General features: G+C 47.5%; 1 protein-coding gene across 2 annotated transcripts in view; it reads right to left on the reverse strand.

Moving 5' to 3' along the window:
- The window catches only part of LOC109886818 (adhesion G protein-coupled receptor L1), a 220,864-nt gene that overhangs the window by 66,828 nt on the left and 131,592 nt on the right, over positions 1-22,444 (reverse strand). The window contains exons 4-5 of one of the 2 annotated variants that reach the window (XM_031828039.1): positions 21,508-21,617; positions 9,513-9,527 (exon numbers count right to left, since the gene is read on the reverse strand). In XM_031828039.1, coding sequence (XP_031683899.1) covers positions 9,513-9,527; positions 21,508-21,617 — 125 coding nt within the window. The remainder of the gene's footprint in view (positions 1-9,512; positions 9,528-21,507; positions 21,618-22,444) is intronic. The other variant, XM_031828040.1, reaches the window with a different exon arrangement.

The raw sequence follows: 22,444 nt of genomic DNA on the forward strand, positions 1-22,444 counted from the left end.
CACACACACACACACACACACACACACACACACACACACACACACACACACACACACACACACACACACACACACACACACACACACACACACACACACACACACACACACATGCACACACATGCACGCACACACACACTCCCCCCTCCCCCGACACACATGCACACACACACCCACACACACATTCTGCCTCCTACCCTCCTTCCTGTGTCTCATAGCTCTCTCCTGGAGGTCACCCACTGGGGACTGCTGTAAATTGGCTGGCTGACGCACTTTCTCTCTCAGCCAGATAGTGTCTGACCTGGGACCAGAGGACTGTCAGGTGGGGCGGAAGGGGAACCGGGCGGAGGAGGGCGGGGAGGAGAGGTATCTATGGAAAAAAGCTGCTGGCATCAACAGCACAGTCACATCACAGGAGACTGTGAGGACGTTAGAGCAACGGAGACACTACAGGGACACTACAGAGATACTACAGGGACACTACAGAGATACTACAGGGACACTACAGGGACAGTACAGGGACACTGCAGGTACAGTATAGGGACAGTACAGGTACAGAATGAAAGAGCTGAACAGAGGACTCCCTGTCTTCTCTGGATACTCAGTTATGTATGTGTCCTGGCCCCAGCAGCCCAGCCAGTCAGTGTGTTGAGAACAGAGGACAGGGAACTCACACTAGTCACGTTATGACTGAACGGATCCGTGGTCTAACTGGTCCCTACAGGGGCGTTTAGACACAGTCAACACACACACACACACATGCACATACACAAACATTGCTGCCAGATTTACTAGGATGGAACTAAGCCTAGGATGCTACATCCTTGGACATGCTGCATACTGTAGGAGATGGCAGCATTTCTGAGAAAGGAACGCTTAGGGAACATGGATTTTATTCCTTTACCTGCCTCTCTTTTTATGGTTTGAGGAAATGTTTGCTGGTCACAATAGTAGTATCACTATGTTATGCCTCTCTCTCCCCACGGGGCACACACTGGTTGAATCAACGTTGTTTCCAGGTCATATCAATGAAATTACATTGAACCAACGTAGAATAGATGCTGAATTGGCGTCTCTGCCCAGTGGGAAGTTTTTGTGGCTGTGTGCTGTGCCTCAGTGATGATACTGTTGTTGTGTCTGAGGGGACTCAGCAGGGATGAATATCTTAAGTCAAAACATGACTCAAATCAAGCCTGGGCGTAAACAAACACACATTGAATAGAGGGGCTTCACAAAGGGACTGTCATGCTCCATTGTTAAAACAAGCAGCCGAGGAGCTACAGTGGTTGATCTAAGAATGGTTTCCAGCAGCAGGGGTGTACTAGCATGCTGGGGAGCCCCATAGTTATTAGAGTTATTAACGTAGGCAGTAGCACCCCCGTAGAGTTGAAAATATCTATATTGGTACAGCCCACTGGTTATGGGGAACCCTCAAGGGTCAATGTGTAATTTGAATGTAGTCCTCATTTACAGTGACTTTGTCAGGTATTCTTCCTTCATCTCTATTTTATAACACTTCCTGCAATCCTATAAAATATACAAGAAAACTAGCTCAGGGATAAATGGCTGAATTCTATGAACAAAGCTGTGACGAGGATGGAAACAAACAAACAACAGCATCAAAGTAAAGAGGAGTAGAGAAATAAAGAGCAGAACAAGCCGCTGCATAGCTGACCCATAAACAAAGACAGAACATCCTCCTGCCTGAAGGTAGGATAAAGGACAGACCAACACAGCCGTGCTACTGTCCCGTCTCTAGTCACGCACACAACAACACAGGACACACAGACGGACAAGCAGAACGAATGGACGACCTGCATTTACAACCAAAACAACCAACAAGTCTGTATCTGAAAAGAGTCCATGACTACTGTACAGACCAGCCTTGGATGACAGAGTCCTAGGTAATAAAACACAAGTCCATGACTACTGTACAGACCAGCCTTGGATGACAGAGTCCTAGGTAATAAAACACAAGTCCATGACTACTGTACAGACCAGCCTTGGATGACAGAGTCCTAGGTAATAAAACACAAGTCCATGACTACTGTACAGACCAGCCTTGGATGACAGAGTCCTAGGTAATAACAAACAAATGGCTGGTGCAGTGCATTGTCAAGGGCTACCTTTAATCCACAATGCTGACTTGTATTCATATTGGGAAAGGAAAGGGGAAACCTAGTCAGCTGTACAACTGAATTCAACTGAATTGTGTCTTGCACATTTAACCCAACAACTCTGAATCAGAAAGGTGCAGGGGGCTGCCTTAATCGACATCCACATCTTCAGCGCCTGGGAAACAGTGGGTTAACTGCCTTGCTCAGGGGCAGAACAATAGAGTTTTACCTTGTCAGCTCGCAGATTCGATCCAGCAACCTTTCGGTTCCTGGCTCAATTGGGTTCTCTATGTACGGTGAATCACAAGAGGTTTAACAGGTATTTATGGGACAAATCATTGATCCCAGTAATATATTAACAGCAACACTACCCTGAATCGGCTTCACACTATACAGTAGCATAGTCAGCATTACTGTATACCAGGGTATTGCAGTAAAGAGTAAGGGCTAACCATCCTATGTGTTTTGTCCTGTTATTCTCTCTGTCTCTTTACAGTCTGCAGATAGTAACTCTAACATGGCTCTTTGGCTCTGCTTATTCTAATTAGCTGGGTGTTGGGTGGGCTGGCAGGGCCGGGTGTCAGTGAGGCTCATCACTGGACTGGCCTCCCAGGCGGTCACACTGAGCTGGCACTGACACACAGACCAGAGAAAAGAAAGAGAGAGAGGTTCACTTGCATGCACACACACACACACAAAGACAAACAGAGGGAGCTGCTCCGCTCCACACCCTGCCTGGGAGGCTTCATTAACTCTGACCTGTTCTTTCAGCCAGCATGCCCTCTTCCTGTTTATTCTCTCTCTGTATGGACAGCCTGACCTCCCAGGCAGCCACACCCTGCTAACACACACTACCACACAGCCTAGTATTATTAGGACCAGCACTACATGAATTAGGTATTAGGTATTAGAGATGGATATGAGGTATTAGGGATGGGGTATTAAAGATCGGACTAGGTATTATCCTAGTCCGGCCTAGGACAGGTTAGCCTGAGTCATATTGAGCTTCTGGGATTAGTTGAGATTGTTAGATAGATGAAATACATTTTTAGGAGCCGTGGAAATCTGGTCTGGCCCGATCAGAGCAGTCATGGTCTAATGGGGCCACACCACTAGGCAGTATAACCAAACCTACTGTACTGTGATACAACTTACCTTATCAAGGATTAACAACCAACCTTCATGCTTTTATCTGCTGTGCACAGGTGTGCATCCCAAATGGCACCCTATTCCCTATAATGTGCACTAAAGTAGTGCACTATATAGGGAATAGGGTGTAAGTTGGAACGGGCAATATATCTTCTATTGGAAACACTTTACAGAAAAATACTGCCATGAAAAAATAATAGGAAATGAATTTATCAGCTGTTGTTCCCGACACAACACAATATGTCAACAGTGACTGTTTCTCGTCAATATGAAGCTGTGGCATGAATATGATGAAAGGAACAGAATCACCTTTGAAATGACAGATACTGTACCTTACTACCTCGTTGGGAATAATAATGACAGTTTTGACGGGTGATATAGAAGTACATCTAAGCAATGACAGCTTGCTGAGATCATACTGTGTGCCGTTGTGGGCAAATCATTTTAATCCAGGGACGGCTGGGGAACATATTTCTAATGGTTATCTTCATATACAATCTGTCATTACATACTGTATTATAATGAAGCCATCATATCATCCTACTGTGACCATAAAGGGGTATATAGAGATATCTCAATGGAGACTGTATGTGTTTCTAAAATGCTTGTGGTCTTGTTGTTGATGTAATGTGAGGCCATGGATTGATATGATTGTTATGTAAGACAGCCTGGCATAGCCCAGACCTGACCACGTCTCTCCAACAGTAGTTTCTTGAGACATCCTCTAGAGTCTAGATCTTGGGTTATCTATGTACGTTAGAGTGTCTGGAGAAATGCGTCCTAGAGTATCCCACAGACTGGTTATGGGGAGGTGTTGTACAGCCTGCCTATCCCAGGGTCACGGTCATTAGGACACATGTAGTTTAAAAAGGTTTTGCAACGGAAACCAAAAATGAGCGTTTTTCATTGGACAAGTCCAGGTAGTCGCTCCCTGTTTCAGTCTGTTTTCTTCCGTTTGGTGCCTAATGAACAGGACCCAGTAGCCCCTTGACAGACCTGGCCTGGCCACGGAGAGCCTGCTGTTCTAATTGAATCCCACACCTGTTCCTGGCAGGTAACTGCAGCCAGCAACCACCAGGGGGCACAACAGAGCGCCATGAAACCCCTCCTTCAGCATGGACACTTAATCGTCTGGAAGTAAGAGTACATCTGTGAGTGTGTGTGTGTGTGTGTAGGGTGCAGGTGCGCGTGTGTGTGTCGTTACCCGTGAGCATGTTGGTGTGTGTGCGTGCGTGCGTGTAGGTGTGCTTGAGAGATAGCAAGCGACAGAGAGAGAGAGAGAAGGAGAAAGAAGGAGAAAGAGTAAAGGATAGAGTGAGAGTGTATTTTGTGGGTGTAAAAAAGAAGAGCGAGAGAGAAACGGAGAAACGGAGAGAGTCAGAGGAGTCAATAGGTTATTTCCTGTGAAATGAGAATAAGAGAGGGAGTGAGTTAATTCTGTGGAGGAGTGAGAGAAAGAGAGAGAGAGGTGGGAGTCCCAGATTGTGCCCTGTTCCTTTTGGACAGCAAGGGGGTCAAGGCAAGGTAGTCAAAACAGAATACTAACTCACACATACACACACACACACCTACACATATCCACACACCACACGCACACTGTAGACAGAAGGAAGGGGCTGGCACTTTGATCAACTGTCATGCTCACTTCAAGACAAACCCCTTCACTGAGACCAATAGCAGGGCAGCAGGGCCTGGGTAGAGAGAGAAAGTGTCCATTGAAACGTCTTATCTCTATGAGAGGTGCACTGACACACTGAGTGGCAGCACAGGTGGTCCTACTGACAGACCTTCACAGCTACAGTACACAGGACACCGCCTGCAGGTACGGGCACAGCACTGGAGTGACACTATGACAGGCCACAGTTCCATTTCATTTCAGTCAATTTAGGTAGTCAATGGAAAATTCTAAGTCCAATTTTCCTAATTGCTTTTCATTATAAGGAAAAGTGAAATTGGATTTTCATTTTAATTCCTGAATTGACTAAATTGAAACAGAATTGACCCCAACCCTGCTGAGCTACTGTAGCAGTAGCCAGCACCCAGCCAGTTTCTTACTCTCTTCATCCCTCTACTCTCTCTTTCTCCATCCCTTCCTTCCCCAGTGAGGGCTGTCCATACATCTGCCTCTGGCGGTGTGTTCTAACTGTCCATACATCTGCCTCTGGCAGTGTGTTCTATCTGTCCATACATCTGCCTCTGGCGGTGTGTTCTGTCTGTCCATACATCTGCCTCTGGCGGTGTGTTCTATCTGTCCATACATCTGCCTCTGGCGGTGTGTTCTATCTGTCCATACATCTGCCTCTGGCGGTGTGTTCTATCTGTCCATACATCTGCCTCTGGCGGTGTGTTCTATCTGTCCATACATCTGCCTCTGGCGGTGTGTTCTATCTGTCCATACATCTGCCTCTGGTGGTGTGTTCTATCTGTCCATACATCTGCCTCTGGCGGTGTGTTCTGTCTGTCCATACATCTCCCTCTGGCGGTGTGTTCTATCTGTCCATACATCTGCCTCTGGCGGTGTGTTCTATCTGTCCATACATCTGCCTCTGGCGGTGTGTTCTATCTGTCCATACATCTGCCTCTGGCGGTGTGTTCTATCTGTCTATACATCTGCCTCTGGCGGTGTGTTCTATCTGTCCATACATCTGCCTCTGGCGGTGTGTTCTGTCTGTCCATACATCTGCCTCTGGCGGTGTGTTCTATCTGTCCATACATCTGCCTCTGGCGGTGTGTTCTATCTGTCCATACATCTGCCTCTGGCGGTGTGTTCTATCTGTCCATACATCTGCCTCTGGCGGTGTGTTCTATCTGTCCATACATCTGCCTCTGGCGGTGTGTTCTATCTGTCCATACATCTGCCTCTGGCGGTGTGTTCTATCTGTCCATACATCTGCCTCTGGCGGTGTGTTCTATCTGTCCATACATCTGCCTCTGGCGGTGTGTTCTATCTGTCCATACATCTGCCTCTGGCGGTGTGTTCTATCTGTCCATACATCTGCCTCTGGCGGTGTGTTCTGTCTGTCCATACATCTGCCTCTGGCGGTGTGTTCTATCTGTCCATACATCTGCCTCTGGTGGTGTGTTCTATCTGTCCATACATCTGCCTCTGGCGGTGTGTTCTATCTGTCCATAAAGTTCCTGACTTATTTCTATTCATGGCCACCTGCCTGCCAGAGCTCTTTAGCTTTAACAATGTAATGACTTCTCAATGTACAGTCAGTCAGTTCCCTATCTCTCTCCTCTCCCCATCTCTCACTCTCTCCTTCACTCTCCTCTCTCCTCGACTGCCTGCTGAATAGAATGTCTGAGTGCAGTGGGTCACGTGACCAGACGTGTGTGTGTGGTGGGTCATTCCTAATGAGGAGCTACTGCCTGTCTCTATAGCGACTGCTCCTCCCTCCCTCCCTCCCTCCCTCCCTACCTCCCTCCCTCCCTCTGTCCTCATTCGCCCACAGAGACACTATTTCAATGGTAAATGTGTCTCTACACTCTCAGAAATAATTATTTGGCTGTCCCCATAGGAGAACCCTTTTTGGTTCCAGGTAGAACCCTCTGTGGGAAGGGCTTAAGACGGAACCCAAAATGGATGTACCTGGAACCAAAATAGTTCTACCTGGAACCATAAAGGGTTCTTCAAAGGGTTATCCTATGGGGACAGCCAAAGAACCCGTTTAGGTTCTAGATAGAACCTGTTTTTAAGAGTGTAGGTGTGAGGGATACTCCCCCCTCCTTTAGTCCCAATAAAACACTTTTTTAAGGCTGTGTACCAGGTCTTACATACTGTAGATTCATTTCCTTGTCTCCTTTCCTTCATGATCATTGATTAAATACTGTAGATGTGTTTCCTTGTCTCCTTTCCTTCATGATCACTGATTAAAAAGGACTTGATAGGTGACAGAACGATGGCTGACACCTATTCAGTCAATTCACGTGTCAACAGTAATAAAGGAACGGTGACAAGGAAATGAATATGTAAGACCAGCTCCTGAACACAACAGTGAATCAATCGATTATGATTAATGAATTAACAAAGGGACAACGGGTAACACAATCTAAGAGTATTGTTCATTAATAAAAAATGAGATATAGAGGTAATCATAATTAGCAGTAGAGTTAAAGTGAGGATAGAGGGAGGAAGAGGAGGGGTTTTGTAGGTCACATGGTCACTGGGAGGAACGGTAGTAAATGTGGGTAAAAAAAACAACAACAACAAGGTGGATCAAGGGAGGGCGGGGGGTGGGGGGGAGGAGGAAGAGGAAGAGGAGGAGGGTTCGCTATAGCTACCAGGCAGGGAGAAACAAAATGGTGGTCGGTTGGTTGAGGGAAAAACAAGACATACAGGAGCAATGGATGTCAGTGGAAAGCCACATCCAGGGAGATGGATATGGACTCATAAAGGACTTAATGGCATTGCTACAGAGGTTAATCCCTTCAATCTATAATAACCTACTGTACATATCTATCTATCCATGGAAACAGACAGTAGAGGGTACTAGTCGAGATGTGTAACGGTGTTGTGGCGGGGACATCTAAAAGGTCACGGGTAAGATTAGGACAGTGTATAATTCCCTATATAGTGCACTACTTTTGACCAGAGCCCTGTAGTGCACTACGTGGGGAATAGTGTGCCATTTCAGACACACCCTGGGAGATTAAATGACCCTTTTGAGGCGGCCCTAATGGTGCCTGTTCCCAGTGGCAGCAATACTCTTCCTTCCTCTCACCTTGGATTGAGCCCTGCATCCCCTGCAGCATTCTCTGTAAGCTCTGTGATTGGGAGACCAGTGACTGATTGGCTCTTTAGAGAGTACCATCCCCCTAGTGAACAGAGCAGCCATTACACATAGATGCTAACTGGGACTGTACCACCTCCTGTGGCACCCCTCTGAATCCATACAGACATGCTGTACGAAGGGAGGACTAGCTGACTTCTATTGATAAGAAGGGGTGACTGATGGCCAAATCACGACACACAGGGGGGTTGCAGTGCAATGAAAGCAAGAGAAGGAAGAAAAAGCAGTGATAAGAGCAAATGGATAAAGAGGGAAAGAGAAAAGAAGAGGAGGAGGAGGAGGTGAAGAAGGAGATGAAACCTGAGGAGGCCTCAGAGAACCAGCGGCTACTTGTGATGAACAGATGAAAGATCTGAGAGGCAGAAACGGAGCCAAAAGAAGGAGAGAAAGAGAGGAGAGAAGGGCACTGCATTTAAAGCTGTTTGAGTGATAGAGAGAAAGAGAGTGGACACTGAAGCACCTGGAAATGGGAGAAAGTGCTTAACGAGGGACAGACTCATGTCACATGATCAAGGAGAAACTTTGGCCGGTGTGATTCTGAATACCATTGTCTTTTGAAAGTTGAAAATGAAAACAAATAAATGTAAGATTCACCCTGAAGTAAGGAAAAATGAAAGAGGGAAGGAAGAAACAAAGAAAGAGAAAGGGAGGCAGAGAGAAGAATATAAACCAATGTGGAGAAGAGAGGAGAGGAGGACGAGGAGGAGTCACTTGGATCTGGAGGGAACCAATTAGAGATAGGGTCAAATTACTAATAGCAAACAATAGAGAAATGGTTAAATCATACTCAATGAGGTGGAGTGAGAACTGCAGGGTCAGATGGAGAACTATGTCAGCGAGGAGTGGTCAGGTGGCTGTGGCCCAACATGTGGACACGTTGAGGAGAGGAGAGATAGGTTTACAGTGAATGGGGGAAGAGAAGAAAAGGTTTACCGACCATGAAGTGGTAAGAATGTACACCATGTTATCTGTCTTTAAGTTTGTGAATGGCCACTGGTATGTAGTTTGTATAGTGGTTAAACCATGACATAAGAATGCTCTCTCTTTTTCTCTCTCAGAAATAGTTCATGGACCTCCAGAGTGGTCAGCTGGTTTGTGTGTGTGTGTGTGTGTGTGTGTGTGTGTGTGTGTGTGTGTGTGTGTGTGTGTGTGTGTGTGTGTGTGTGTGTGTGTATGTGTGTGTGTGTGTGTGTGTGTGTGTGGTGCGTGCGTGCGTGTAGGTCAGGCTGGTGTCATCAGAGGCAAGGAGGAAATCTGGAAGGATCTTAGAGTCTTGGTTATAATCCAGAAAGAGAGAGAGGGAGAGAAAGAGAGAAAGAAAGGGGAGGGATATCAACATCAAACATGACCACTACACAAGGTGCTGGGTTAGGAAGGCGTATGAGGGGAGGAGAGGAGGGAGGAGGAGGAGGGAGGGGCGAGCTGTGGTTTTTATGTTCATTGTGGTCTTTACCTTTTTGATCCACTTCTATTCAAGCATCGGAAAAAAGAGAAAGAGAGAGGAAGACAGGGAGAGAGAGAGAGAGAGAGAGAGAGAGAGAGAGAGAGAGAGAGAGAGAGAGAGAGAGAGAGAGAGAGACAGAGTAAGAGAGACAGAGAGAAAAAGAGAGAGAGCAAAGAGAATGAAAGAAAAACAGGTGCAGGAAAAAAGACAAAATTGAGATTAAATAAAATGCTATCCTTTCTCTCTTTTCTTTAAGCATGTTATTTGTTCTGTGTTACGGTTGGCTACTCAGAGAAAGGATGGCGACTCAAATGAAAAATGAGGAGGGAAAATGGCCTGACCTCGGATTTACTCCATTTCCATTCCATTAACCCAACAATCCCCAACCATCCACACATACATGTACTCAACCCGACCTCCTGTTATGTCTTCCCACCCCTCCCTCACTCCCTCCCTCTTTCTGTCCTTCCGAACTCCAGCTCCTGGGTCCTGTCAGGGAGAGAAATACACACATATGTTCCTGAAGAATCTTCTTTGGAAGCAGCTGTGGGAGAAATAGAGCTAGATAGAGGGATGGAGAGATGAGAGGGTGATGAGGAAAGTGGCCCAGTGTGTGGGGTGTGTTGTGGCCTTGCGGGGGGTCACTGTGTCTCGTCTAGCCCCTCTCCAGGGTTACATTGAACCTGTCTCTTAATCCCAAGAAAGTGGCGTTGCGTCTGACTGCGCTCAGTACGCCAAATCACGGCTCTCAGCTACAGAACCCCGCCATTCGCTCAATCCATCGACCAGCCAATCAATGGGGAGCAGCTTGCTCGCCGGGCTCAGATGCACTCATCAAAAGAGAAGGAAGGAAGAAAGAGAGAGAACAAAGAAACAAGAGGGATTGGGAGACGGAAGGAGGAGACAGACGAAAGTCAAGCGCGAGAGAGAGAGAGAGGTAGAGAGAGAGGTAGAGAGAGAGAGAGAGAGAGAGAGAGAGAGCAGAGAGTCTGAGACACAGCCCTGTCTTTTGGTCTACACCAGGCTCATCAAGCACTAATCACTATCCTGTGTGTTGAGCCTGACATAAGCAGTTATGGCAGTTTGTAAGGCAGCTTTCCATAGACATCAGTCATTTTGGAGGACAAATGAGTGGTGTGTGTTTGTATGTGTGAGAGATGTGTGTGTGTGTGTGTGTGTGTGTGTGTGTGTGTGTGTGTGTGTGTGTGTGTGTGTGTGTGTGTGTGTGTGTGTGTGTGTGTGTGTGTGTGTGTGAGAGAGAGAGGTGTGTCTGTGTGTGTGTGTGTGTGTTTCTTCCCTGCCACGTGGAAGGAGACGTGTCATGGACATGGGTCCGGCATGCTGCTGCTGCTGCTGAACGTGTGAATGCTGTGTAAAGCCTGTTGGTCCCTGGAGAGCCTTGTCATGTGAAGTCATCACCTCTCTCATCAATAGTACAGCATGAGAGGTGTCTGTACTGGACACATTCCAGGAAAGAGGAGAAGAGGAGGAAGAAGAAGAGGAGGAGGAAGAGAGAGAGGGAGAGAGAGAGAGAGACATAGAGAGAGCGAGAGAGAGAGAGAGAGAGAGAGAGAGAGAGAGAGGGGGCCTTTCTGCATCACGGCATCAGAGCAACATAGCACCACCATCTCTATAGCTTTTATCATCAGACAGCTAGATCAGACACTGGGAAAAACCCTGTGAAGAGAGTAGGAGTGGCAGCCATTTCATCCTTCAGGGGAGCATCTATGGGCTCATGTATGGGTCCCATGTGGCCAGGGCAGGGGGGCACCAGGAGGGCAGGAGGAGGGAGCTAACTCCCACTGCTAGAGCAGCCATTAGAGCATCGGAGCAAGAGGAAAGGGCGGAAGGAGGAGGGGGAGAATGAGGTGGGAGGAGGGGAGAGGGCGGAAGGAGGAGGGGGAGAATGAGGCGGGACGAGGGGAGAGGGCGGAAGGAGGAGGGGGAGAATGAGGCGGGAGGAGGGGAGAGGGCGGAAGGAGGGGGAGAATGAGGCGGAAGGAGGGGAGAGGGATGAAGGAGGAGGGGGAGAATGAGGCAGGAGGAGGCTCACAGTGTCAGAACAGCATGGTGGACGGAGAAAGCGAGAGAGATGCTCATGGCTGTAAACAGACACACTGTGGGCTGATGGGTAAAGTGGGGCCCTGCATGGTGCAGTGTGGAGGTTTGATGTGGTGTCTCTTTATGACAGTTATGTGTCAGACAGGGTCCAAGGGGGAGCAGGGGGTCCTTTATATCATGTTTCTGTGTGACCTGTTTTCTAAACACACACTGCCTTCAGGGAGATAACAAAAGTGTGTGTGTTGGTGTGGAGGGTGATGGAGTGGAGGAGAGGAGCTAGAATAAAGGAGAGGTAGAGAGAACGAGAGAGAAGTAGAGAAATGAGAGTGAAGGAGTGAGTTAGAGAGAACTAGAGAGTGAAGCAGAGAAATGAGAATGAAGGAGAGGCAGAGAGAATGAGAGAGAAGCAGAGAAATGAGAGAGAATGAGAGGTAGAGAGAACGAGAGAGAAGTAGAGGAATTAGAGAGTGAAGGAGAGGTAGAGAGAACGAGAGAGAAGCAGAGAAATGAGAGTGAAGGAGAGGTAGAGAGAACGAGAGAGCCCTAATAAAAGAGGGATGAACTGCTTTGGTGAGGAAGAGGAGAGAAGGAGAAGAAAATAGGTAGATTTGATTTGTTGACGTCCTCTGGTCCTTGTCTGCTGCTCTGTAAAGTAGCACACACACACACACACACACACACACACACACACACACACACTGTGCATTGCGGGGTGTTAGTGTACAGTAGAGCCACCTGGGTCTCTGAGTGTCTGATTCATTCAGGCTCCATCGTAGGTCCCCTGGTGAGAATGTAAACCCAGGCACCTCCTCTGCTCAGCACTGCTCTCCAGAACCCTATCAATTACCCCCACTGCTAACGAGGCACAGCACGCTAACACAGAGCTACATATACACGGACACCTGAGGAGCACTGCAGGGCAACCTTTCTTCTCCTCTCTCCTTCACCAAACTGCTGAGAAATAGCATGCCCTGTCTCCTCTCTCCTTCACCACACTGCTGAGAAATAGCATGCCCTCTCTCCTCTCTCCTTCACCACACTGCTGATAAATAGCATGCCCTCTCTCCTCTCTCCTTCACCACACTGCTGATAAATAGCATGCCCTCTCTCCTCTCTCCTTCACCACACTGCTGAGAAATAGCATGTCCTCTCTCCTCTCTCCTTCACCACACTGCTGAGAAATAGCATGTCCTCTCTCCTCTCTCCTTCACCACACTGCTGAGAAATAGCATGCCCTGTCTCCTCTCTCCTTCACCACACTGCTGAGAAATAGCATGCCCTCTCTCCTCTCTCCTTCACCACACTGCTGAGAAATAGCATGCCCTCTCTCCTCTCTCCTTCACCACACTGCTGATAAATAGCATGTCCTCTCTCCTCTCTCCTTCACCACACTGCTGATAAATAGCATGCCCTCTCTCCTCTCTCCTTCACCACACTGCTGAGAAATAGCATGCTCTCTCTCCTCTCTCCTTCACCACACTGCTGAGAAATAGCATGCTCTCTCTCCTCTCTCCTACATTTACTGGGAGCCCTCTCTCCACCAAACATGAGTCCCTAATGGTGTCCCTACACATATTTATACAATCTCCCTTTCTGACATCATTGCATTTCTCTCTGAAATGTGTCAAACTACAACACAACTACCCTTCTCCTGACAAACCCACCCAGACAAGTAAACTATGAGTTGCAGAAGCTTTGTGTCCAGAAAGGCACTGATATGAATACAAGCCCCAGAATACATTTCTGTGGTTCAAATGTCCCGATCCGCAGTACACAGACCCAGTGGTGACTTATAGAAACGTATACAAGGACATTATACAGAAGTTAACGCTACTAAACAGTATAGAGTAGCACAGTACATGACGGTGATTTAACAATTCAATTATTCCGTTAGCTGCACTGTTATTGTTAACAAGATAAGTTGGCCAACTGATGCAATAGCAGAAGGCCTGACTCTCCACTGAGTGTAACAGTCCTGGTCGTGTAGCATGGATCTCCCCACTGGAAAGAGCAGTAGGGATCAATAATGATGTAGTGCTACATTTACTGGGAGCAGGAACAGGTAGAGTTCTACTCTCCTCTCTCCTCTCTACATTTACTGGGAGCAGGAACAGGTAGAGTTCTACTCTCCTCTCTGCTCTCTACATTTACTGGGAGCAGGAACAGGTAGAGTTCTACTCTCCTCTCTGCTCTCTACATTTACTGGGAGCAGGAACAGGTAGAGTTCTACTCTCCTCTCTGCTCTCTACATTTACTGGGAGCAGGAACAGGTAGAGTTCTACTCTCCTTTCTGCTCTCTATATTTACTGGGAGCAGGAAAAGGAAGAGTTCTACTCTCCTTTCTGCTCTCTATATTTACTGGGAGCAGGAACAGGTAGAGTTCTACTCTCCTCTCTGCTCTCTACATTTACTGGGAGCAGGAACAGGTAGAGTTCTACTCTCCTCTCTCCTCTCTGCTCTCTACATTTACTGGGAGCAGGAACAGGTAGAGTTCTACTCTCCTCTCTCCTCTCTCCTCTCTACATTTACTGGGAGCAGGAACAGGTAGAGTTCTACTCTCCTCTCTCCTCTCTACATTTACTGGGAGCAGGAACAGGTAGAGTTCTACTCTCCACTCTGCTCTCTACATTTACTGGGAGCAGGAACAGGTAGAGTTCTACTCTCCTCTCTCCTCTCTATATTTACTGGGAGCAGGAACAGGTAGAGTTCTACTCTCCTCTCTGCTCTCTACATTTACTGGGAGCAGGAACAGGTAGAGTTCTACTCTCCACTCTGCTCTCTACATTTACTGGGAGCAGGAACAGGTAGAGTTCTACTCTCCTCTCTCCTCTCTATATTTACTGGGAGCAGGAACAGGTAGAGTTCTACTCTCCTCTCTGCTCTCTACATTTACTGGGAGCAGGAACAGGTAGAGTTCTACTCTCCTCTCTGCACTCTACATTTACTGGGAGCAGGGACAGGTAGAGTTCTACTCTCCTCTCTCCTCTCTACATTTACTGGGAGCAGGAACAGGTAGAGTTCTACTCTCCTCTCTGCACTCTACATTTACTGGGAGCAGGAACAGGTAGAGTTCTACTCTCCTCTCTGCTCTCTACATTTACTGGGAGCAGGAACAGGTAGAGTTCTACTCTCCTCTCTGCTCTCTACATTTACTGGGAGCAGGAACAGGTAGAGTACTACTCTCCTCTCTGCTCTCTACATTTACTGGGAGCGGGAACAGGTAGAGTTCTACTCTCCTCTCTGCACTCTGCTCTCTACATTTACTGGGAGCAGGAACAGGTAGAGTTCTACTCTCCTCTCTGCTCTCTACATTTACTGGGAGCAGGAACAGGTAGAGTTCTACTCTCCTCTCTGCTCTCTACATTTACTGGTAGCAGGAACAGGTAGAGTTCTACTCTCCTCTCTCCTCTCTGCTCTCTACATTCACTGGGAGCAGGAACAGGTAGAGTTCTACTCTCCTCTCTGCACTCTACATTTACTGGGAGCAGGAACAGGTAGAGTTCTACTCTCCTCTCTGCTCTCTACATTTACTGGGAGCAGGAACAGGTAGAGTTCTACTCTCCTCTCTGCTCTCTACATTTACTGGGAGCAGGAACAGGTAGAGTTCTACTCTCCTCTCTGCTCTCTACATTTACTGGTAGCAGGAACAGGTAGAGTTCTACTCTCCTCTCTCCTCTCTGCTCTCTACATTTACTGGGAGCAGGAACAGGTAGAGTTCTACTCTCCTCTCTCCTCTCTACATTTACTGGGAGCAGGAACAGGTAGAATTCTACTCTCCTCTCTGCTCTCTACATTTACTGGGAGCAGGAACAGGTAGAGTTCTACTCTCCTGTCTGCTCTCTACATTTACTGGGAGCAGGAACAGGTAGAGTTCTACTCTCCTCTCTGCTCTCTACATTTACTGGGAGCAGGAAAAGGTAGAGTTCTACTCTCCTCTCTGCTCTCTACATTTACTGGGAGCAGGAACAGGTAGAGTTCTACTCTCCTCTCTGCTCTCTACATTTACTGGGAGCAGGAACAGGTAGAGTTCTACTCTCCTCTCTGCTCTCTACATTTACTGGGAGCAGGAACAGGTAGAGTTCTACTCTCCTCTCTTTTCTCTATATTTACTGGGAGCAGGAACAGGTAGAGTTCTACTCTCCTCTCTGCACTCTACATTTACTGGGAGCAGGAACAGGTAGAGTTCTACTCTCCTCTCTGCTCTCTACATTTACTGGGAGCAGGAACAGGTAGAGTTCTACTCTCCTCTCTGCTCTCTACATTTACTGGGAGCGGGAACAGGTAGAGTTCTACTCTCCTCTCTGCTCTCTACATTTACTGGGAGCGGGAACAGGTAGAGTTCTACTCTCCTCTCTGCACTCTGCTCTCTACATTTACTGGGAGCAGGAACAGGTAGAGTTCTACTCTCCTCTCTGCACTCTACATTTACTGGGAGCAGGAACAGGTAGAGTTCTACTCTCCTCTCTGCTCTCTACATTTACTGGGAGCAGGAACAGGTAGAGTTCTACTCTCCTCTCTCCTCTCTACATTTACTGGGAGCAGGGACAGGTACAGTTCTACTCTCCTCTCTGCACTCTGCTCTCTAAATTTACTGGGAGCAGGAACAGGTAGAGTTCTACTCTCCACTCTGCTCTCTAAATTTACTGGGAGCAGGAACAGGTAGAGTTCTACTCTCCACTCTCCTCTCTACATTTACTGGGAGCGGGAACAGGTAGAGTTCTACTCTCCACTCTGCTCTCTACATTTACTGGGAGCAGGAACAGGTAGAGTTCTACTCTCCACTCTGCTCTCTACATTTACTGGGAGCAGGAACAGGTAGAGTTCTACTCTCATCTCTGCACTTTACATTTACTGGGAGCAGGAACAGGTAGAGTTCTACTCTCCTCTCTCCTCTCTGCTCTCTACATTTACTGGGAGCAGGGACAGGTAGAGTTCTACTCTCCTCTCTCCTCTCTACATTTACTGGGAGCAGGAACAGGTAGAGTTCTACTCTCCTCTCTCCTCTCTGCTCTCTACATTTACTGGGAGCAGGGACAGGTAGAGTTCTACTCTCCTCTCTCCTCTCTACATTTACTGGGAGCAGGAACAGGTAGAGTTCTACTCTCCTCTCTCCTCTCTGCTCTCTACATTTACTGGGAGCAGGGACAGGTAGAGTTCTACTCTCCTCTCTCCTCTCTACATTTACTGGGAGCAGGAACAGGTAGAGTTCTACTCTCCTCTCTGCTCTCTACATTTACTGGGAGCAGGAACAGGTAGAGTTCTACTCTCCTCTCTGCTCTCTACATTTACTGGGAGCAGGAACAGGTAGAGTTCTACTCTCCTCTCTGCTCTCTACATTTACTGGGAGCAGGAACAGGTAGAGTTCTACTCTCCTCTCTGCTCTCTACATTTACTGGGAGCAGGAACAGGTAGAGTTCTACTATCCTCTCTGCACTCTGCTCTACATTTCCATTGGTTCCTATAGGCTTCGTCAGCAGCAGTTGTAGATGAACGTTACAGGCCTTCCCAACAACGCAGAGAGAAAGAACATAGAGAAATAATAGGAAAGGAATAACACCTAGTAATACAAGTACCAATAAATACACAATGAGTAACGATAACTTGGCTATATACACAAAGTACCAGTACCTAGTCGATGTGAAGGGATACGAGGTCATTGAGGTAGATATGTACATATAACTAGGAATAAAGTGACTAGGCAACATGATATGAATCTACTGGATTTTTACTCCAGGAAATATATATATATAGTATATTATATTATAGTGTTGTTTCATGATGTGTGGTGAACTAGGAAATACATATAGTGTGTAGTATAGTATGGTATAATAAGGTATAGTTTATACAGTACACTCAGTATGTGTTGATAGAAGCCAGTTGTGAAGCAAGCCTTGACAGAGTGAATCTGTGTCACAACAGTTTGTCTTGCTCTGTTCTGCCCAGTGAAGACAAAGTGATGTCTCTGTAAGGGCTTGCAGGGTTTTTGGCACTGTGAGATATGACTTGACTTGTTGGCTGTTGTTATGTTCTGCTGGCATGCTCACACATCCTAACACACACATTAACACACACACTAACACACACACAAACTGTCCGCCTCTTCTGAGCCCATCTGACAGTGCTGTGTCGACTCAGCTGCTTCGCCTGTCACCTCCACGTTTCAGGTGGCTGGTAACACAAAGCACTGTGTGACACGCACACAGAGGACCCTGTCACACACACAAACACACTTGCACGCAAACACCCAGCCACACACACACACATACACACATATACACACGTGTCATGCCTGCACGCATCATGCCAGCTGCAAACAGCGGCCCTTTAAACACCCTCCCTCTATCCCTAACCCCTATCCCTCACCCGTTAAGTAGAACCAAACAAACAAACATATGTCACCCATAAAGACACCAAAACACCCTGCACTCCCAGTGAGCCATGAAAGATGGGGCATTACCAGAGCGATTAGCAGCAGCAAATTCAATTAATCTCTGCAGAGGGAGAGGGGTAGAGAGCGGGAGGGAAGCTACCCCCCTCTCCTGGTAATTAATAGAAGCCCAGTTAGTTGCCACTAGGTTTGGGATGAGATTACCTTCTCCTGGTAATTAATAGAAGCCCAGTTAGTTGCCACTAGGTTTGGGATGAGATTACCTTCTCCTGGTAATTAATAGAAGCCCCGTTAGTTGTCACTAGGTTTGGGATGAGATGACCTTCTCCTGGTAATTAATAGAAGCCCAGTTAGTTGCCACTAGGTTTGGGATGAGATGACCTCCTGGTAATTAATAGAAGCCCCGTTAGTTGTCACTAGGTTTGGGATGAGATGACCTTCTCCTGGTAATTAATAGAAGCCCAGTTAGTTGTCACTAGGTGTGGGATGAGATGACCTCCTGGTAATTAATAGAAGCCCAGTTAGTTGCCACTAGGTGTGGGATGAGATGACCTTCTCCTGGTAATTAATAGAAGCCCAGTTAGTTGTCATTAGGTTTGGGATGAGATGACCTCCTGGTAATTAATAGAAGCCCAGTTAGTTGCCACTAGGTTTGGGATGAGATGACCTTCTCCTGGTAATTAATAGAAGCCCAGTAAGTTGTCACTAGGTGTGGGATGAGATGACCTCCTGGTAATTAATAGAAGCCCAGTTAGTTGCCACTAGGTTTGGGATGAGATGACCTTCTCCTGGTAATTCATAGAAGCCCAGTTAGTTGCCACTAGGTTTGGGATGAGGAGGACTGTAACACTGAATCTAATTCACTCAGGATCTATTTATATTCTGGTGGCAGAGCCCGACAACACATAGCGTGGTGCGGCGGAATGCGGCGCGGGTGGGGAGAACTAACGTGTATGTGTGTGTGTTTGCAAGTCTGGTCTGGCCCACAGCCCATCCCTGAGGGAGAGGAGAAGACTGACGGAGGACTGTTCTAATTGGCTCGTCTTTCTCACTTCAGACAGCCAAGACTTTTCATCACGACGCGATCAGGTTCCAATTTTCTCATAACCCCCTCCACCCTCCTTCCTTCAGATCCAATAAACAAGCTTCTTTAATGGAAGACGGGAATAGGAAAAATGCAAGTCAGCAGCTATTTAATCATCACTTTCGATTGGCTCTGGTGTGCAGTCAGAGGGAAATGTCTGGTCTGGAATAAGAGAGAATAAGAGAGGACGGAAGAGGAAACTATTTATAACCCAGGACCAGATCACCACCTAACAACAAAACAACACCAGAGGAGAGACACATAAAGTAGAACATAGCAACAAGGGGCCAGCCAACCTGACCACCACAACAAGTCAACTCACATCTCAGGGCTACATTCAGAGAGAGAGATGATAGAGGAGACTGAAAGAGGACATGATCTCACCCAAAGGCTGCAGGGCAAAAGAGAGAGAGAAGAAGAAAGATAACACAGACTAGAAAACCTTCCCCAACAGCAAAGGTCACAGTTATAACTTGTACTGTTGCGATGGTAACAGGACTCAACCCTGTCAAACAACAGTATATATCTATAGGCAGGTTAGCTGAGGGCATGTGAGCGCCGAGCAGAGGAGGGTCAGAGTTCATCGTAATCTTAAGGGGGCACAGCCAGCCAAGTAGGACAGCTCCCCTAGAGGCCTGGAGGCCATGCTGCACTTTGTGTTGCACTTGGACAGTTGAAAGTGGAGTGTTGGGACAACTCCTACAGGTGACAGTGGAGTGTTGGAACAACTCCTACAGGTGACAGTGGAGTGTTGGGACAACTCCTACAGGTGACAGTGGAGTGTTGGGACAACTCCTACAGGTGACAGTGGAGTGTTGGGACAACTCCTACAGGTGACAGTGGAGTGTTGGGACAACTCCTACAGGTGACAGTGGAGTGTTGGGACAACTCCTACAGGTGACAGTGGAGTGTTGGGACAACTCCTACAGGTGACAGTGGAGTGTTGGGACAACTCCTACAGGTGACAGTGGAGTGTTGGGACAACTCCTACAGGTGACAGTGGAGTGTTGGGACAACTCCTACAACCTGCAAAGAGAAAAGAAAGCGACATCGGAAGATAAAGAGAGGGAGGGAAAGAGATGAGATCAATGGAGAGAGTGAAAGAAATTTGGCAATGGATAAAGTGTAGAATATAAAGAGTTGTAGAAGAACGGCATGAAACCAGGAGAGAGAAGGTTGACAGAGAAGGAGAGATGAAAAAAGGCGATATTGACATGGAGATATGTTGAGAGGAGGAGAGGAGTGTGAGAATTCAGAGAAGAGGTCAGGGAGTTGTTGATGTCGGTTTTGCTTTCTTCAGTTCCTGTACTCACGGCTCCCTGAAGGAAAAAACATAGACATTCACCCACAGAGTATCTCTTACCCACCTCTTCCCTTCATCCCTCCCATAGTCATCAATCAAGCCCCCCCCCCTCCACACACACACACCACACTTCTGTCTCTCCCCAGTGGAGAGGGGATGAGGCGGCAGCCCCCTGGAATACTCCTGCACAGTGAGAGGATCAATGCTGAGAGTAATACTACATGAGGAGGAGGGGACACTGTCTGAGCAGAGATTTTCACATGACTGAGGCTCCACACAACACCAGAATCCTCACCCTGTCTGCCTGTGTTCTTGTGTTCTTGTGTGTGTGTGTGCTTTAGGGTTTGGGTGAGAGTGTGTGAGAGACAGTGTGTGATGTGGGTGTGTGTTTCTGCGTGTGTTTGTGTATGTGTGTGTGTTTGTAGTTGTGTTTGTGCGTGTGTATGAGCAACAGAGCGCGTGCGTAATGTGTGTGTACGTACGTGTGTGTGTGTGTCACACCAGCCACGGAGATGTGAGCAGCACCCGAGGGAGCCGGCAGCCAGTTACCATGGGGATATTGAAATGTGCACATCTTCAGGGTCATGTGGTCTAAAATAAGACACAGTCTTCTGCCTCCCAGTCTCACTGTGGACAATGTTCACTGTTCTTGGAGATCAGAGGGACCACTAAGATGGTCTATCAGGCCCAGGGGTCAACGTGTGTGTGAGTGTGGTGGTGTGTGTTACCGCTATGATCAGCAATAAAGGCTGACCCCTCGCTGTACTGCTGTATGAAGTGCTTATCTGCCATGGTGTTTGTGGAGCACCTTCCCCGTGTGAAAATCTCTCTCAGCCTCTGGAGCGTTGCACTGTCGATGGAGAAAAGGGGTTTAGTGCTGTGTGTGTGTAGGGGTGTTTGTTTGCAGGTGTGTGTGTAGGTGTGTGTGTGTGTGTAAGAGAGAGAGAGAGAGCAAGAGCGAGAGAGCAATGTGTGTCTGTCTGGTCTGGTCTTGGTCTGTCTGTTTGTGTGTGTGGCTGAGTGTGTGAGAGAGAGAGTCTGTGTGTGTGTGAATGCCAGTCAGTTGCTGAGAGGGCTGAGAGGGGTAAGCTGGGGGAGAAGGGGGATGGGGATGGGGGGGTGGGGAAGGGGGTCAGGGGTGTGGGAGATGGGGGGTCTGGGTACTCACTGTAGGGGACACACTCGTACTGTATCTCCAGGTACTTGTAGGTCCCTGGGCAGGGGTCTGGGAACACATCGGACCCTGCCACCACCACACACTGGGTACGGTTATTACACCTGTCCCACAGAGAGAGAGGGAGAGAGATGAGAGAAAGAGAGAGAGAGAGAGAGAGAGAGAGAGAGAGAGAGAGAGAGAGAGAGAGAGATAGAAAGAGCGAGAGAGAGAGAGAGAGAGAGAGAGAAATAGTGAGAGAGAGAGAGAGAGAGAGAGAGAGAGAGAGATAGAAAGAAAGAGCGAGAGAGAGATACATTGATAGAAAGAGCGAGAGAGAGAGAGAGATATAGAAAGAGCGAGAGAGAGAGAGAGCGGGAGAGAGAGAGAGGGAGAGAGAGAGAGAGAGAACATCAAAAGGAACACAAAATTCAACATAAAAATTAGGATCTGGCTAAAAATACTTGAATCAGTTATAGAACCCATTGCCCTTTATGGTTGTGCAGCCTGGAGTCCGCTCACCAACCAAGAATTCACAAAATGGGACAAACACCAAATTGAGACTCTGCATGCAGAATTCTGCAAAAAATATCATCTGTGTACAACGTAAAACACCAAATAATGCAAGCAGAAGCAGAATTAGGCCGATACACGCTAATGATCTAAATCCAGAAAAGAGCCGTCTACAACCACCTAAAATGAAGCAATTCCCAAACCTTCCATAACAAAGCCATCACCTACAGAGAGATGAACCTGGAGAAGAGTCCCCTAAGCAAGCTGGTCCTGGGGCTCTGTTCACAAACACAAACACACCCCGCAGAGCCCCAGGACAGCAACACAATTAGACCCAACCAAATCACGAGAAAACAAAAATATAATTACTTGACACATTGGAAAGAATTTACAAAAAAAACTAGAACGCTATTGGACCCTAAACAGAGAGTACACAGTG

Source organism: Oncorhynchus kisutch, linkage group LG6 (genome assembly GCF_002021735.2).
Source record: "Oncorhynchus kisutch isolate 150728-3 linkage group LG6, Okis_V2, whole genome shotgun sequence".
Taxonomy (NCBI): domain Eukaryota; kingdom Metazoa; phylum Chordata; class Actinopteri; order Salmoniformes; family Salmonidae; genus Oncorhynchus; species Oncorhynchus kisutch.